Source organism: Lepus europaeus, chromosome 9 (genome assembly GCF_033115175.1).
Source record: "Lepus europaeus isolate LE1 chromosome 9, mLepTim1.pri, whole genome shotgun sequence".
Taxonomy (NCBI): Eukaryota; Metazoa; Chordata; class Mammalia; order Lagomorpha; family Leporidae; genus Lepus; species Lepus europaeus.
Window position 1 is genome coordinate 22,112,657 of NC_084835.1, and position 17,843 is coordinate 22,130,499.

The 17,843-nt window shown below is 48.0% G+C and overlaps 1 protein-coding gene across 2 annotated transcripts in view; it reads left to right on the forward strand.

Annotated features, from left to right (window-relative positions):
• The window catches only part of KLHL18 (kelch like family member 18), a 57,397-nt gene extending 39,857 nt beyond the window's left edge, over positions 1–17,540 (forward strand). The window contains exons 4-10 of one of the 2 annotated variants that reach the window (XM_062200729.1): positions 1,045–1,243; positions 3,453–3,613; positions 6,253–6,389; positions 7,629–7,866; positions 11,362–11,466; positions 13,007–13,118; positions 14,354–17,540. In XM_062200729.1, the coding sequence (XP_062056713.1) occupies positions 1,045–1,243; positions 3,453–3,613; positions 6,253–6,389; positions 7,629–7,866; positions 11,362–11,466; positions 13,007–13,118; positions 14,354–14,740 (1,339 nt within the window). In that variant the 3' untranslated portion in view covers positions 14,741–17,540. The remainder of the gene's footprint in view (positions 1–1,044; positions 1,244–3,452; positions 3,614–6,252; positions 6,390–7,628; positions 7,867–11,361; positions 11,467–13,006; positions 13,119–14,353) is intronic. The other variant, XM_062200731.1, reaches the window with a different exon arrangement.
• Positions 17,541–17,843: the final 303 nt, after the last annotated feature.

A 17,843-nucleotide genomic window follows, 5' to 3' on the forward strand; every position in this document is an offset into this window, starting at 1 on the left:
TGTCTTCCCCTGAGTGACATTCTGACCTTGAGCTCTGTGGTCCTCTCTGGCCATGCTGCTTTGGCTATACGTTGTTCCCTGCTCATGTTTCCTTTGTGTTTGGAAATTCACATGGTTTCCAAAGCAACTGAAAGCCCAAATTGAAACTGGACTGAAACCACAGCTATGTAAAATTTAGAGTGGACATAAAGCCAAGCTCCTGAGATACCCTGACCTCTCAGCCCTTAACAAGTCCGCTTCCAGGAGACGGTGGCGAATATTGCTTAGTAAATAGAACTGCTTAGAACCTTAAACCAGCATAGGAGAAAAGAAAGAAAGCATTCTGATAAAGATAATAAGCCTGTGATGGGCATTGGCCTAGTGGTTAAGATGTCCACATCACGTATCAGAGTGCTTGGGTTTAAGCCCCAAATCTAGCTGGTGCCCTGGCGCAGTGGGTTAATCCTCCACCTGCGGTGCCGGAATCCCATATGGGTGCCGGTTCTAGTCCCAGCTGCTCCTCGTCCAATCCAGCTCTCTGCTATGGCCTGGGAAAGCAGTAGAAGATGACCCAAGTGCTTGGGCTCCTGCACTGGCGTAGGAGACACGGAAGAAGCTCCTGGCTCCTGGATTCAGATCGGCACAGCTCCAGCCGTTGTGGCCATTTGGGGAGTGAACCAACGGAAGGAAGACCTTTGTCTTGTCTCTCCCTCTCACTGTAGCGCTACGTCTCAAATAAATAAATAAAATCTTAAAAAAAAAAAAAAAAAAAAAACCTCAAATTTTACTCCCAATTCCAACTTCTGCTGATTTGCAGGCAGCAGGTGAGATGGTTCAAGTAGTTGGGTTCCTGCCAGCCCCGTGGCTGAGCTGTATTGAGTTTCTGGCTCCTGGTTTCTGCCTGGCCCAGCGCCGAATGTTGTGGCATTTGGGGAGGATGGATGATCTCTCTCTTTCTCTTTCTCCCTTCATTATCCTGCACTAACAGCCCTTGTGCTTTCCCCTTTCCATCCTCTACCCCTCTTACTCTAATTTTTTTTTTTTTTCCTTTTTTTATGCCAAAAGACTTCACCCAAAAAACTGCCTGGGTGTACGGCAGTTTGCCGAGACGATGATGTGTGCTGTGCTCTATGATGCGGCCAACAGCTTCATCCACCAGCATTTCGTAGAGGTGTCCATGTCAGAGGAGTTCCTGGCCCTGCCCTTGGAAGATGTGCTGGAGCTCGTGTCCCGGGATGAGCTGAACGTCAAATCCGAGGAGCAGGTGTGTGAGGGCAGAGTGGTCTTTGTAGGTGACCTCTGGGGTGCTGCTCTTTTTAATCACTGCTTTCTGTATCAGTTTTTCCTCTTTTAACAAATTTAAGATGACATATGCAGCTATTGTATTTTATGGGGTTTCTTTTTTATAGTTCAGTGTCTAAATAATTTTCTATCGATCTTGTCAAATCCACTTCCCTTATTCTTGGATTTTGGGGTGATTTTCAATATTTACTATTAAAAGTAATGCTGCCGTGAGCTAGAAATGGCAAGGAAAGATAACTTTGTGGAAGAGTCTTCCCCTAGGAAAGAACGGAACATTGGGGCAGTTTCTGGAAAGGAATGTGAAATCAAGAATTTTATTTTTTTTAAGATTTGATTTATTTGAAAGAGTGACAGAGAGCACACACACACAGAGACACACACACACAGCTTTCATTTGTTGGTCCACTCCTCAAATGGCCTCAACAGCCAGGTCTGGTCCAGGCAGAAGCCAGGAGCCCAGAACTCCATCCTGGTCTCCTGTGTTGGTGGCAGGAGCCCAAGTACTTGGGCCATCCTCTGCTGTTTTCCCAGGGAGCTAGATCAGAAGAACAACAATTAGGACTCGAACTAGTGCTCTGATATGGGATGCCAGTGTTGCAAGCAGCAGCTTAACCCACTACACCACAATTCCAGTCCCAATAACTTTTTTTTTTTGTACTGCCGATGGGGATTTTCTAGAAGAGAGGGAAGAATTGGTAATGTAGGAGACAAGGAGACACAGGAGGATAGTTGCTGGAATGATGTTCTGGAGTGAGAAGAGAGAATATAGGGCTTAAGGGGGTGCATATTTGAGTGCACGCCACCCGTGTCCACAGCAGCTAGAGGGAGAACTGACTGCACACAGCCAGACATTAGGAGGTGGACAAAAGAGACGATTGTAGATTCTAATTGATATTCTTGCCTGTTTTTTTTTCTTTTTTCTCAGCTGGAAGGATGAGGGAGGAGTATTAAAAATTTGGAGAGAGATTAAAAGATATGAAATAGTTCTCTAGGCAAGAGGAGCATAAATGGACAATGCTAGGGAAGTGGAGAGGGCCAGGTAGCAAGCAGGGCCTGATAGGCTGAGTAGTCAGAAATTTCAAGTACATCAGTCAGCTCTGTTGTATGTTTTCTGTCAACCACATATACTGTGCTGGTGCAGAATAGAGGGCGAGTTGAATTTAAGAAGCCTAAATGAGAATTTGGGGTTTAGTAACCGGAAAAGAACAAAGGATGACCTTTCCTGTTCAACAACAGTGTGTGATGCAAGATGTCTTAGAGAGCAAGTGTTAGTCTGTGGTAGGGGCTGGCACTGAAGGGTGTTGAATACAGAGGTGAGAAGTTTGTACCTGGCACTGCAGCATCAGTCCAGCCAAAGGCAGAGCCGCTTAGGATATTTGAAATAAAGTGCTCTGGGCTGCCATGAAACAGATTCAGCAGAAGCCCCAGGCTCCAGGAGGCCAGCCATTGGGATGCTAGCACAACTCAGCAGATTTCCTGAGTGTCTTAAGAGCTCCCACCCCCATGTTAGTGACCAGTAGAAACACTGTAATTTAGAAGAGCAGGCTCATCCCAAGAAAAAGCATTTTGTCCTTAGCTCTTCCACCAAGTGATGTGACCTGGAGCAACTCCAATTTATCTGAGTGACATATTCTGTAAGGGAGATAGATATCCTTGTGGCTGGAGCCGTTAGAGGGAAGGCTCCTCTGAGAGGCAGGCATTCAAGAAAAGGGAGTGGGTTTAGGTGACAAGGAGAGGAGAGGGTATTGGGAGTGGGGAGGATTTGGGGCAGGCAGTGTGAACAGGGGAGTTGGCTCAGCCTGGCTAGAGTAAAGGCATTGAAGGTAGTTTAGAGGGAGTGGGGTGCAGAGCAGCGGGAAAGAAGGAACATGAGCATTTTCTTCTGATACAGAAAGAAAGAAGATTCATTGACAGTTTTTCATTAGGAAATCATATTTAAACCCAAGAAGCTGTTAGAATCATCTTGGCTTGCATTGCTAAAGACTGGACAACCAAGAGGGTGGCTGGGGAAGTGGAGAGAAAGTAGTGGATTCAGAGGCGAGTAGCTGGGAAGACTGATGACTCCAGGGGCTGCCTCAGTATAGAAAATGAAGGGATTGAGGTTGATGTGCAGAGGTGGGTTTATCCTCGATGAGAGGAGGTGTTGCCAGAGCTTCTACTCTGTCACGCAGGTCTTTGAAGCCGCATTGGCCTGGGTCAGATATGACCGGGAACAGAGAGGACCTTACCTGCCTGAGCTGTTGTCTAGCATCCGCTTGCCTCTCTGCCGGCCCCAGTTCCTGTCAGATCGAGTGCAGCAAGATGACCTGGTGCGTTGCTGCCACAAATGCAGGTAAGTGACACTGCTGAGGGTCTGGGCAGAGAAGGGGACCTAGCCACCTGTTGCAGCTTAGGGGAGGAAGAATTTGGAGTAGTCAGTCTTTTTTTTTTTTTTTTTTGACAGAGTGGATAGTGAGAGAGAGAGAGACAGAGAGAAAGGTCTTCCTTTTTGCCGTTGGTTCACCCTCCAATGGCCTCTGCAGCCGGCACATCTCGCTGATCCGAAGCCAGGAGCCAGGTGCTTCTCCTGGTCTCCCATGCGGGTACAGGGCCCAAGGACTTGGGCCATCCTCCACTGCCTTCCCGAGCCATAGCAGAGAGCTGGCCTGGAAGAGGGGCAACCAGGATAGAATCCGGCGCCCCAACCGGGACTAGAACCCGCTGTGCCGGCACCGCAAGGCGGAGGATTAGCCTGTTAAGCCACGGCGCCGGCCAAATAGTCTTAATTCATGGCACATGCATTGGTCTGTCCTCTGTCCAGGATCTAGAAAAAGAAGTGTTAAAAGCATGAGTCTTTGTTTTTTTGGGCAGGCAGAGTGGACAGTGAGAGACAGAGAGAAAGGTCTTCCTTCCATTGGTTCACCCCTAAAATGGCCGCCACAGCTGGTGTGCAGCACCAATCCAAAGCCAGGAGCCAGGTGCTTCCTCTTGGTCTCCCATGCGGGTGCAGGGCCCAAGCACTTGGACCATCCTCCACTGCCTTCCCGTGCCACAGCAGAGAGCTGGACTGGAAGAGGAGCAACCGGGATAGAATCCGGCGCCCCGACCGGGACTAGAACCTGGAGTGCCCGGAGGATTAGCCTAGTGAGCTGCAGCGCCAGCAAGAACATAAGTCTTAATCCTTGGGCAAAGAGAGGTGCCATTTGGAAGTAGCAAGTCAGAGGGGCTTTTCTCTTAAGTTTTATGATGATTTTCTAGCATCTTCGTCCACTGATATTTTTTATGAATGTGCAAGCAACTATACCACCTGCCTTGACCCTATCCATACCAGCAGCTCACTGGATGGTGCAAATGGGACTTTCTGGGCCCCTCCCCCTCTTTGGTAAATATGAGTTAGTGCACAGACTGCTGCTAGGTGCAGACTTTGCCTCGATGATGATTGTCTGGGGGGGAGGGGGACTTCTTTCCCAGCAAATGAAACTTAGCCTGAGTACATCAGGGATAACAGGGCACAGTAGAGCTCCCAACATAGACCAGAAGAGGGCTGCCCTATTGGAGCATTGTATAGAGGCAAAGCAGTAAAGAAAAACCTCTGTCCCTGAATTTCTTATTGTATTCACAACAGTAAAATACCTCCTTCTCCTTTGCTGACAAGATTTTTACACATACTCAGTTCTTTCCATTTTCTCAGCGCTGGATCAGCTGGTTCGGGAGGAAGCCAGTGGCTCGATTCAGGCACTGTGAAGGTGTATGTCAGGAAGGGGTGGCAGTAACTGGAGCCCTGTGACAGCAGACTGCAATGTGCTGTTGAGGAGTCTGAACTGTTCTGTCAGCAGCGGGCAGCTATCGGAGGATCTCAGAAAAACAACTTGGGCTGTGGCATAGTGGGTAGTGCCTCCGCCTTCAATGCCAGCATTCCCATATGGGCTCTGGTTCAAGACCTGGCTGCTCCACTTCAGATCCAGCTCTCTGCTATGGCCTGGAAAAGCTGTAAAAGATGGCCCAAGTCTTTGGGCCCCTGCACCCACTTGGGAGACCCAGAAGATGCTCCTGGCTCCTGGCTTTGGATCAGTGCAGCTCCAGCCATTGCTGCCATTTGGGGAGTGAACCAGCAGATGGAAGATCTCTCTCTCTGCCTCTGCCTCTGCCTCTGCCTCTCTGCAACTCCGCCTTTCAAATAAATAAATAAATATTTTTTAAAAAAAGAAAAACAACTTGGACTATAGTGCGAAGGATGGAATGGAGGGGCAGGCTGGAGGCGGGGAAATTATACACCAGGAGCTGTTGGCTGGGACTGCCTGTTCACTGCAGGATGTGAGCCGTAGTACAGTCCTAGCGTGGAAAGGAGGAGCCAGGTCTGAGTGGTGGCAGGATGCAGGCTGTGTTAGTCACCACCCAGTTGTTCTTGTGACTGGTCTGTGCCTATTATAAGATACTCATTGTGATCACATGTGCTAAGGAGGGCTCTACTCATTTTGCCCCTTCAATTTTGAGCAATTCTCAGCTCTGTATGGTTTCCCCAGATCGCACCTTGGTTCTTTTTTCAAGATTTATTTTATTTATTTGAAGGCAGAAGGAGAAAGAGGGAGAGACAGAGAGAGAACGAGATCTCTCAAATGCTGGTTCACTCCCCAAATGGCCAGATGGTTGCAATGGCTGGGGCTGAAGCAGACCAAAGATAGGGACTCTATCCATGTCTCCCACTTGGATAGCAGGGGTTCTTGTACTTGGAGCATCTTCCCCTACTTTTCCAAGTCTGTTAGCAGGGAGCTAGATCAGAAGCAGAGCAACCAGGACTCGAACCAGAACTCCAATATAGGATGTTAGTATTGTAGGTGGTGGCTTAACCTGCTGCGCCACAATGCCAGACCCACACTTGGGTTTTTGAGATCTAACTTTCCTGTGAGGGTTGAGGCGCCAGGATCAGAAGTACAAATGTGGACCAAGTAGAGAAGATACCTCCTATCCTAGCATCTTTTTACCTTATTCCAGGGACCTGGTAGATGAAGCAAAGGACTATCACCTCATGCCAGAGCGCCGGCCCCATCTGCCAGCTTTCAGAACTCGGCCTCGCTGTTGCACCTCCATTGCTGGGCTTATCTATGCTGTGGGGGGCCTCAACTCAGCAGGTATCTTGCAACTCCCCTTTGTAGAGCCCCATCGTGCACTCCATGGACAAAGAAGCACCAAACAACTTAGCCTGGCCCTTCTGGTTCCTCTCTTTCGTGATCTCACCTTCCTTTCCCTTCTTGATTTGATGTGATTACTCCATAATTAGTGCTTGTCCTATATTCATGCCATTGCATGAGAAATCCTGGAGGCCTCGCCCCTTACCTTACAGATTTGGAAACTGAGGCCCGGAGAGCTTTCACTATCTTCACAGGTTGTTTTTGGTAGAACTCAAGTGTCATTGCTAAAGCAACTCTTTTTCCCTAGTATCACATTGGCTGTAGTGTTTACTCACTCAACCCTGACTAGGACACAGAGACCTCATCCTGTTACCAGGCCGCTCTCATTTGGTCATGTGTGCTTGACTATGAGAATGTCTCCCCCCAAAAATGAACGTTTATCCAGAGTGTAGGACCTGCCACCTCAGTAACACCTTTTATTCTTCACCCTACCCCCCTGTGAAATGCACACACACTTTGCAGCCTCAGTGTGATGGGTACCTCTTGTATCACACAGTCAGGTTTTCAGGGAAGTTATATGGGTCCCTTCCTTTCCTGGGGGCGTTGGTGAACAGTGCTGGGCGGTTTTACTTTCAACTGAAGGTTAGTGAGAAGTGGGTACTAACTCGCTGCTTGTTCGTCGTATGACCTGGCAAAGGTAAGTCCTTAACTCAGTAAAGGCTGGAGTGTGGCAGGTGCCAAGTGCCCCGAAGTAGCACAAGACAGAAAGGGAGATCATGTTATTTGGTAATCACAAAAGCACCATGAAAAAGGTAGCACTGGGATTGTCACTCCTTGCTACTACAAGTATGACTACTATTTATTGAATACTAAATAGATACTAGAGCCATGCTGGGTGCTTTACCTAATGTAGCATTTAGTCATTGTGGTTACAACCCACACCTTTCCCTCTGGGGAAAGAGTATAACTGTTTGCCTGTGTCTTTTACTTTAAGCAGGCGGAGTCCCTGGTTGTAAGTGAAAACTGCCTTCTCTAAAAAGTAAATGGCTCCTATCTTATTCTGATTTCTCCTTAAAAAGTCAGATTGGAGGTTATGATGGCTAAAATTTCTTAGTGGGCCATTGTGCCCTTAGTGGTTCTGTGGGAAGAGCTAATATAGAAGCAAGTCAGTGTTCCATATAGTCAATGCCTAATAGTTGTGATCTAAACAAGTGGTCTCATTTGTTTTAATTTGAGTAGCAAATTTTTATGCAGGTGATTCCTTGAATGTGGTGGAAGTGTTTGACCCCGTCGCCAATCGCTGGGAGAAATGCCATCCCATGACCACAGCCCGCAGCCGCGTTGGTGTGGCTGTGGTGAATGGGCTTCTCTACGCCATCGGGGGATATGATGGCCAACTACGGCTGAGCACCGTGGAGGCCTACAATCCGGAGACGGACACTTGGACCAGAGTGGGGAGCATGAATAGCAAGAGAAGGTATTCTGGAAGCCACGTGCAGCCTGAGCATACACACTGAGCATCTGGGGAGTGCCATGCTAGACGAGCAGGGGCACGTAATAAAGTAAAACACAAGCTTTGGCCTGGGAATGTCCTGCAGCCAGGCCAGCCACTGCCGGTGCCTCCTGGGAACGAGCCCCCACCTGCTTAAAAGTAAAATACCTGCCTTGTCCTTTGAGGAACCTGGGGAAATGAGACGTGGACATGTGGAAGTTGTATTGTTATTTAAGTGCCAGATAAGGACTGAGAATGTGTTTTATGGAAGATTCGAGGAGGGAGAGAAACTGGACTGGAACATCTGGAAGATTTCAGGGAAGAGGTGGGATTAAAGTTGAAACTTGAAGAATAAGGAGGATTTAACTTTACTAGCGATAAAAGGAAATGCAAGGTGTTTTTCTTTAAACTTTCTTTCCCCTAGGACTCCTGCCACACATGTGCTTTCCCTGCCCCTGGTGTACATGAATTAAAGCAGTGTTCCTTCCTGCAGGATCATACACATTGTTCTGGACATGAGCACATAGGTATATTTGCAAGGTGGACCAAGTTTATATGTCACTGAACACAATCCAGCTACTTACTTCCTCTGCCACTTGCCTGCTCAGCATTTCCTCAGTTAGAAGTGGAATTAGAGGACACCTCAGTGGTGACTGCATTTAGGCTTCTCAGTGCACAGGTGATAGGCAGATGTGTGGCAGAGGGTTCACGTGCTTGGACAGTGGAAAGACCGATACTGCTCAAGCCATGTAACTAGACAGGTTCTGTTCCTCAGTCTCCAGTGAGGCCACACCAGATGAGTGGCTTCCAGTGGCACTCTAATGTTTCTCTTCAGAGGTCCTATAAGGAGGGAAGGCAGTCCAAGGGCCCCTGCCCATTTAACCACAGCACCTCTGTGATTAGCTCTCTTCCTTGAGAGGAAAGTTGCATGAATTTGTCTTTTTTAAGGGGGCAGGTTGAAAACCACTAAATCTATTGCTCTTTAAGGACCTTTCTGCTTTGTAAATCTGTTATGAGAGAATTTGCTTCCTGGGGCCAACTTGGTGGCATAGCATGTAAAAACGCCGTCTGCAACACCGGCATCCCATATGGTCACCAGTTTGTATCCTGCCTACTCCGCTTCTGATCCAGCTCCCTGCTAGTGGCCTAGGAAAAGCAGTGAGGATGGCCCAAGTGTTTGGGCCCCTGCTATCCATTCAGAAGACCTGAATGGAGTTCCTGACTCTTGGCTTCAGCCTGGCTCAGCCCTGGCCATTGTGGCTATCTGAGGGGTGAACCAGGGGATGGAAGATTTTCTCTCTCTCTCTCTCTCTCTCTCTCTCTCTCTGACTTGTCAAATAAATAAGTAGATTAGAACAGAAAGAGTATTTGCTTCCCCGACTCCTTTGCCTGTCCTTGCTTTGGAGTCTCTACTTGTGAGAACATGTGACCTAGGAAGAAAAAAATCAAGTTATGACACACGTGAGAAAGAAGAGTGAATGCAGAAGTCCTCTGTCACATAAAAGCATCACGGCTGTGCTACACATCTTCCATACTGCAGTGTTAGCATGTGACAGTGAGCCAAGAGGACCCTGCCTGTGTACCAACTACCCAGATTCACAAAGCATCAAAGTAGGTTAGTTTTGGGAGAAACCAAAAAGTACATAGATCTGCTCCTCCCAGGAGTGCTCTCACAGCTGTTTCCTGCCAACATGCCCACCTTGGTGCTTGCCCTTCTGTCCCTAGAATCCTGTGCAGGCTCTGTGATCAAAGGAATCATTGCTCTGTGTCCCCAGCCATACTGGCTTTTTTGCTCTAACCACAGTCCGGTGCCCTTCGTTGTGTCTGCCCTGGGCCTCTTGCTTTGATGTCACTGGGTTTAGAATGTTTTCTGGAGGAAAGTCCTCAGGGTATTCCTCTGCTCACTGTGGTTAATGCCCTGTTATTAGTAGCGTGGGACCAGTTCCATCTCATCCCCTTTAAATTATAAGTTACCTTAAAATGGTCCTCATTGCTTCTCTCCTGACATCCCACACTGTTCTCCATCCCGTCAGTTAGTGACACCTCCTCTCTCCTGTCTTCCTTCCTGTTACCTCCAGTCTTCCAGGCCACCTCCGTGGAACTTTATTGCTCTGGGCTACTCCAGTCCACGCTGATCAACACTTTCCCTTTTCTCTACACACTTGTCTTGCCACTTAATTGATGTTTAATCTGTCTCTTTTTTTCAAGTTTTATTTTATTTATTTGAAAGAATTACAATGAAAGAAGGAGAAACAGGAAGAGATCTTCCATCTGCTGGTTCAGTGCCCAAATGTCAACAACAACTGGGGCTAGGCCAAGTCGAAACCAGGAGCTTGGAATTCCATCCAGGTCTCCCATGTGGGTGACAGGAGCCCAGGCGCTGCAGCCATCTTCTACTGTTGTCCCAGGCACATTAATAGGGAGCTGGATCAGAAGGAATCAAAGCAGATTAAATGTTTTCACCAGTCCCCTGGGTCTTTACTACTCTGGGAACTTGGCTTGGTGAGGGGCAGGGAGTAGATCTTGTCTCATTTACATTGAAGGCAGTTATCTCCCTGGGCAGACTGGAGAAAACCCAGCCTCCTGAGCCCCAGCTGTTCATTTGTGCAGTTAATGATAGTGACCCACACTTCTTGCAGGGTGTGGAGAGGGTTGAAAATAGTAAGTGTAGTGGTAGCTAATAAATAGAGAACCAAAAAAATAAAGAAAGAAAGAAAACTGAATATGTATGAGCAGAAAAAACTAATTTCAATATTAAAAATATTGGGAAGTTATTGCTCTTGAAGTACTTATGATTAAAAGCCATGTATCCATTTAAAACAATTGAATGAAGTATATAATTTTGTGAAGTTTCTGTTAGCTGACATGCATCACCCACTTAGACAATTAGGCATCAGACAGGGCCATGTGTGTAATGAAAACACATCTGTGATTTTGAGCGGGAAGAACCAGAGGTAACACAGTGAACATGTAGTGAGGGCCTTGTATCCCAGACACTGCACTAGTTACTGTCAAGGTCACACATATGAAGACCTTCCCTGTCTTGTGAAGAGGTGGCAGACCGAGCCCTAGCATTCCATAGTGCCAGAACATAAGTGTCCTGGGGGCAAAAGCTTGGGCTTACTCACCACTCTAAACCCAGTGCCTGAGACAGTGTGCCCTGTGAGTGACTGATAAAAATATGATGGATGAATAAATGAATGATTGCAACAAGTGATGTAATAAAGAAAGAAGCAGCTGGGGGAATGTGGGGTTGAAGAGAGTAAGTCTTGTTTGAGGGGTCTCAGATAGCTTTTAAGGAGGGAGAGGCAAGAGGAATTTGACCTGGGCAGTAAAGGTAAATTAGACCATGAGCCTGGCAGGTTGGAAGGGAGCATTTCAGGCAGAAAAAGGCATTGATAGGTTAACTTCTTAGTGGACATAAGAGGCAGCACCTGGAAGTCTGAGGCCCATCTGGAATGACAGCTCTGTCTGTTTCAGTGCCATGGGGACAGTCGTGCTGGACGGGCAGATCTACGTGTGTGGGGGCTACGATGGAAACTCTTCCCTCAACTCTGTGGAGACCTACTCGCCTGAGACGGATAAGTAAGGGTTCTGGCTCCTCTGGGGCAACTGGAGCTTACTGAACAGAGAGTGTGAAAAAACTTGGGACCACAGACTTCTTGACTGTAGACAAATCTTAACCTATAATGTCTTGTGTGTGATAGGTATTTAATAATCCTTAGTTAAATGAATGAATTGTTGAATAATTTTTTTAAACAGTCTATACAGATACTTGGAAGCATTTGTTTGGTGGTGTGTACCTCTTAATCAGTCAGCCTATTTTAATGGAAATGCAAGTAAAAGAGATTAGGAAGTAGACCAGCAACATGTTCCAAAGATATGATTTTTTTTCCAAAGATATGATTTGGAAAAAAAGAAAGATGTTATATGATCAGATAAGCTTGGGAAATGTTGATGTCTGTACCACCAGGGTCCTTGTCTTTCCTTAATCCCTGTTAACATTTTAAAGGCTTTAAAAACTTCTAGAGTGAAGTTTAACCTTGTGTTTTATATAATACCTAGCAACATCTTGAGGTTATTTTGTGAAACAGTCTGGAAAACACAAGATTAGCCTGAATACTCTCATATTGTGTAACAAAATATAAGCAAATGAGCTGAGTGGACTCATCAGGATGCTTTTGAGCTACTATTCTGTCACTTCACAAACTTACTAGATATCAGGCAATAAGCTGGCTATGAGATCCTTAAAGTAATACTCAGTATTTCATAATGAATGCGTTGTCATTCTACCCTGGAGGCTTGTGTCTGGTGCTCTTGGACAGAGATTGGGGAGCACCTTCATCCTCCCTGGGGCTGGGAGGAGAGGCAGAGTGGCCGGGATGTCTTCCAAGGTGAGACCTATCATGGACAGACAGTGGGAGAGGCTGCTCATCATGAGCAGGGAGCCAGCACTTTCTTCGGTAAGAAAGTGTTCACAGTGGCGAGGACAGCAGTTAGCCTCCAGTGGGCTGAAACATATAGTGTGGCAAGGGGTGGCTCTGGAAAGTGGGTGAGGACAAAGTGGTAAAAAAACACATTAAGGAACTTGGAAACTGCCTTAGAGGAGGGATGTGGTACAGCCACTGGCTACATGGGTTGGGATGGGAAGTGGTCTGAAAGCCAGGCCACTGGTAAGGAGGCTGTTCCTATAGTCGGGGTGAGAGGCCAGAGCTATGGCGGAAGGATGGAGATGGGAACAATCAGCAACCAGGAAACAAACCAGCCAGGACTTGGGGACCACAAGAATGTTAAGGATGAGGGAGAAGCGGCCCCCCAAATTCTGACTTTTATTAAGTGCAGCAAGGAGATAGCTGGTGGTCCCATTAACAGGATGAGGGAGTAGACAGGGGAGGAGCAGATATGTGGGAGAAAGAGGCCTGGTTTGATACATGCTGGGTTGGAGTGCACATGGAAAAGAGCAGAGAAGATGGGCTGTGTCTGCACTTGTGTGAGAGGCAGCAACAGAAATGATGGGAAAGCTGGTAAAATGTGGGGAGATTATCCACGGTCCACCCAAGCCCTGGTAAGTTGTCTTAGGAGACCAGCTCTCATGTCTTCTCTTTATTTTGACTCTTTTTTAAAGGTGGACAGTGGTGACCCCGATGAGCTCAAATCGCAGTGCCGCTGGGGTTACAGTCTTTGAGGGCAGGATATATGTGTCGGGCGGCCATGATGGTTTGCAGATCTTCAACAGTGTGAGTCTGGGCTCCTCTTGGGCTAAGGGCAGCTACTCCTTCCATGTTGAGTTATTTTGGAGGCAGGGGCTGTGGTGTAGTAGGTTACAGCCTCCACCTGCAGCATCGGCATCTGTATAGGCACTGGTTCGAGTCCCAGCTGCTCCACTTCTGATCCAGCTCTCTGCTAATGGCCTGGGAAAGCAGTGGAAGATGGCCCAAGTGCTTGGGTCCCCTACCCCCATGTAGGAGACCCAAAAGAAACTCCTGGCTCCTGGCTCCTAGCTTCAGATCATCCAGCTGTTGCAGTCACCTGGGGAGAGAACCAGCACATGAAAGAACTCTGTCTCTCCCTCTCTCTGTAACTCTGTTCACAATAGCCAGGGATGGACCATAGCTGGAACCAGAAGCCAAGGATGCAATCCAGATCTACCATGTTGGGAACCGGGATCTGGTTACTTGAGCCCTCACCACTACCTCCCAGGATCTGCAGTGGCTGGAAGCTGGGGTCAGGAGCCTGAGCGGGGAAATCAGACCCAGGCACTCACTATATAACACAGGCATCTTAGCTGCTAGACTAAATGCCCACTGCTTGATAGTGTTTTCAAAGATGATTGAAAAAAATTCAACCTTGCCACTACTGGATAATGCATCATGTAGTGAGGTTTCAGGCTATGTAGTGCACCTTCTAAAATGCTTAACTTTGGGAAAATGGTAGCCAGTGTACACAAAGGAGAGGTCCAGTATAGTCACCTCTACCCTGCCACCACCACCACCCTGGTTACCTGTCCATCAAATGCTGCATCAGACTTGTGAAATTCCCACCCAAAGTAAGCTCCATTATATACCAAATGTGAGTGTGCGGATAATTGTACTCGAGACAGTTGGTTTGAAACTGTGAAAGTGCTTAGCAGCTATTTGTGGTGGGCCCATAGAGTCAGCCGCTGCTGTGGTAGAATCCTCTCTGGACAGACCAAAAAAAGAGCTAGCTCTGTTACTACCTGGCACTGCACCCTTCAGCAAACCTTTTGTTTCCTTGCATCTAAAAAGAGCCAGAGTGGTTGTTCTCTGGCTCCCCTGTATACCCGAGAGCAGGTGTGCAGCTGAGGAGCCGGAGCACCTGCTGGCAGAGTTCCTCATCCCCAGGCCTCCACCAGAGTGTGGTACCATGTGGCCTACTGTGCCGTGCAAGGTCAGCCTGTGGACAAGGCTTTGGCTCTGACTGTCCTGTACCTGTGCCTCTCTCCACACTGCAGGTGGAGCACTACAACCACCACACGGCCACCTGGCACCCAGCAGCTGGCATGCTCAACAAGCGCTGCCGGCACGGAGCTGCCTCCCTTGGAAGCAAGATGTTTGTCTGTGGGGGCTATGACGGTTCCGGCTTCCTCAGCATCGCTGAAGTGTACAGCTCGATGGCGGACCAGTGGAGCCTGATAGTACCCATGCACACACGTCGGAGTCGGGTCTCCCTCGTGGCCAGCTGTGGGCGCCTCTACGCCGTGGGAGGCTATGATGGACAGTCGAACCTAAGCTCGGTGGAGATGTATGACCCAGAGACAGACCGCTGGACATTTATGGCTCCTATGGCATGCCACGAGGGAGGGGTTGGCGTGGGTTGCATCCCTCTCCTGACCATCTAAGGCAGAGGGTGGGATGTGGTGGGGTAGGGATCTGGTATAAACAGGCTCTTCCTTCCAGGGACAGTCCCTCTCAAGAGAGGTGGTGACCCAAAGATGGGATGAAATGTGAGCTTGCCGGGGATACAGTTTTTCCAGGTGCTTAAGTCCTCCCTCACTGTGCTGTCCTTGAGACCTTCAGGCCTAGGTCATCAAGATGCACAGCACAGAGCAGAAGCCAGGTCTGCAGCTGGTGACATGGAACGAACCGCTTTGCCGGTTCCTGTGTGCACAGGCTGCATGTGACCACAGCTGCCACCTGCCACAGCTGTGTGGGCTGCCGCTGTCCAGAGGCCTTCATCTGCCACTCCTCCCCGCCTGCTTGTTCTCCATCTGTGCTGTGGCCAGTTTGCCATGGGGAGGCTGCAGGGGCCAAAGCTGCTGCAAACTGGGGTGTAGCAGGGAGAGAAAGCACACACTCCCAGTGTCCACCCTGCCGATGATGGTGCAGCTGTGGCAACACACTGCCTCGGGCACGGAGGATTGCGTCCTCATTGCTGGGTCAGCAGGGAGAACAGAAAATTTTCCCCTGTTTAATTTTGGGATTTCAGTGAGGTCTTTTTCATCTTGTCCAGGAGAAACTGAAGGAGGGGGAAAAAAAAGATACTTGAAAGAAACTGAAGGAAATTTCAACAAAGAGACACTTGAGAGAAACTGGAAAGAAAAATACTGTTTTTTGGTTATTTTAAGGGAATGTTTTTTGCAGGAAGGGGAAGAGCATAAAAGACACTAAAGACAAATACAAGATTCAGTGGAAAACTGTCAGACATGAAAAGGGCAGTATCCACTCCCACATTCGGATCCCAGGGTCCTGAGGCCTCGCACAGCACTTGGGGTTCCCTCTGAGCCCCAGCGTGTGTGGAATCAGTGCATTCGTGACTGGTCCTGTAGCAAGGTGCTCTTGGGGTTTGTCTCCACACCCACTATCAGAGGACGTTTTTAATCATAGGCTTAGCGAGTTGGCTGCATTCCTGCCACTCTTCTAGGTGGGAGCCTCGTGGCTCCAGATGCCCCTGCGATTACCTCCCACTGCCAGCACCGCACTCGCTCAGATTCTCCGCTCCCACATACATTCCTTCCTTTTTGGACCAGCAGGAAACAGCAGGTCCGGCCGGATTCTTACCTGTCCACCTATTGTTGGAAAATATTCCTCATTGTGATGTCTCTGGGGCACATTCACCATTTGTTATCTCCAGAACCTAACCAGGGGCTTGCTCCTTCTTACCAGCCATGGGCTGACACGGTGTGGGAACCTTGTCTGCCCTGCCATTCCGCTGCTCCTCCATCCACTCGCCAATTCCAGGGGCCTGGACTCCCTCCAGCCCTTGGCTGACCGACCAGCAAGGAGGACCTTTACCTGCAAGCAGAGTTGGTTAAGAACTGAAGGCTGAAAGAATCTCTTGCTGCTGCAAAGAACAGATTTTATATTTCTTCCTCTAATCTTGACAAATGACCTCTTGAAGAGACTCCACGCTCCTTCCTCCTTCTTCCTGGATGGGACCTCAATGTAGCACAGCAGGACCCAGCGAGGAAGACGTTTTCTGTGACCAGTGCACTGGGCAGTGATGCTGTCCTTCAACTGCTGCTGCCAAAATCTGGTTTTCTAAAATTCTTCCAGTAGAGACTAAAAGGATTCAGTTCCTTTCACCCAAGACTGGGCCTTAGGGTTCCAGTCTCCACCTGGTTGGTTTCTTGTCCGTGGCGGTCTGCCTGGCGTGGCCCGGAAGCCTGTTCAGAAAGCCACAATGTGGAGTCCAGGGTGTGTAGGACCGCGAGATGAACCAGTGTGCAATCGCCATGCATTCAGAGGGCAGGACCTTTGTTATCTGCAACTTAGGAGCTGGACCTCTGCTATAAGCACTTGAAAAGGATTTTTTTTTTTTTTTAATTTTAAAAAGTCTCAAAATTCTGATAGCTGGTGTAGTTTTTTGTTTTTGTTTAACCTGGGCTCATGGTGGAGCTCCAGCATTCCTCCCTTCCTCCCGGTTTTCCTACAGAGGTAAGCTAGGAAGAAGGTTGGGGTCTGTGTTTTCCTTAGGAGTGTATCCGTGCTGATGTTACCATTGTAAGCCCTTCTGCCATGAATGTGAAGCAGCACTGATGAACCTGGATTGGGAAGGGGTCACTGGATTCCTGAATGGGCCTGGCTGGCTCCGTGGGATGCTGGCTAGATTCTGCCACTGTGGATGATCATTTTCCATGGTTTGCTGCTTTGTAGTGGTCTGCCCTCCCAAGTCCACTCCCACTTCTGGTGTGAAAGTTCGCTGCAGTACCTGAATGCAGTGTTTCTAAGTCAGATCGCACCAGTGCTCGAGCACACACCGTTTTTACACGTTCCCCAGAAGGTTCTTCAGTGTGATTGATGTCAAATGGCTGGTCTGGCTCTTTGGTGTTGGAATCTTTCCAAAACCACCTTAAAGATGCGTCATCCATGAATATTGTGGAAAAGATTTAATAAGGAGGCAAGACAGACAGTGTGCTCAGTAGGCCTTGGAGTCTAGCCTAGCTCCGAGCAGAGGACTGGTTATTTATTGTCCTTGGGGATCTAACCTTCTTGGATAACATAGGAAACCTCTTCTGGATTTCATCCGAGATCACAGTTAGATGGCGCCTGAAGACCAGCCTCTTGACTTGGCCACAGAAATATGACTAGGTAGGAATTCTCTCCTCACATATCCCCAATTTGTTATTTCCCAGAAAATCTTATTTTATTTATAGAGCGCATGTTTTTGTGTTAAGAAACCAAAGAGAGAAATAAAGAGAATACTCCTAATAGCGCTTGTCTTGTATTGATTTATTTTTTTTTAACTTTTATTTAATGAATATAAATTTCCAATGTCCAGCTTATGGATTACAATGGCTTCCCCCTCCCATAACTTCCCTCCCACCCGCAACCCTCCCCTCTCCCGCTCCCTCTCCCCTTCTATTCACATCAAGATTCATTTTCCATTCTCTTTATATACAGAAGATCAATTTAGTACACATTAAGTAAAGATTTCAACAGTTTGCACCCACATAGAAACACAAAGTGAAACATACTCTTTGAGTACTAGTTATAGCATTAAAT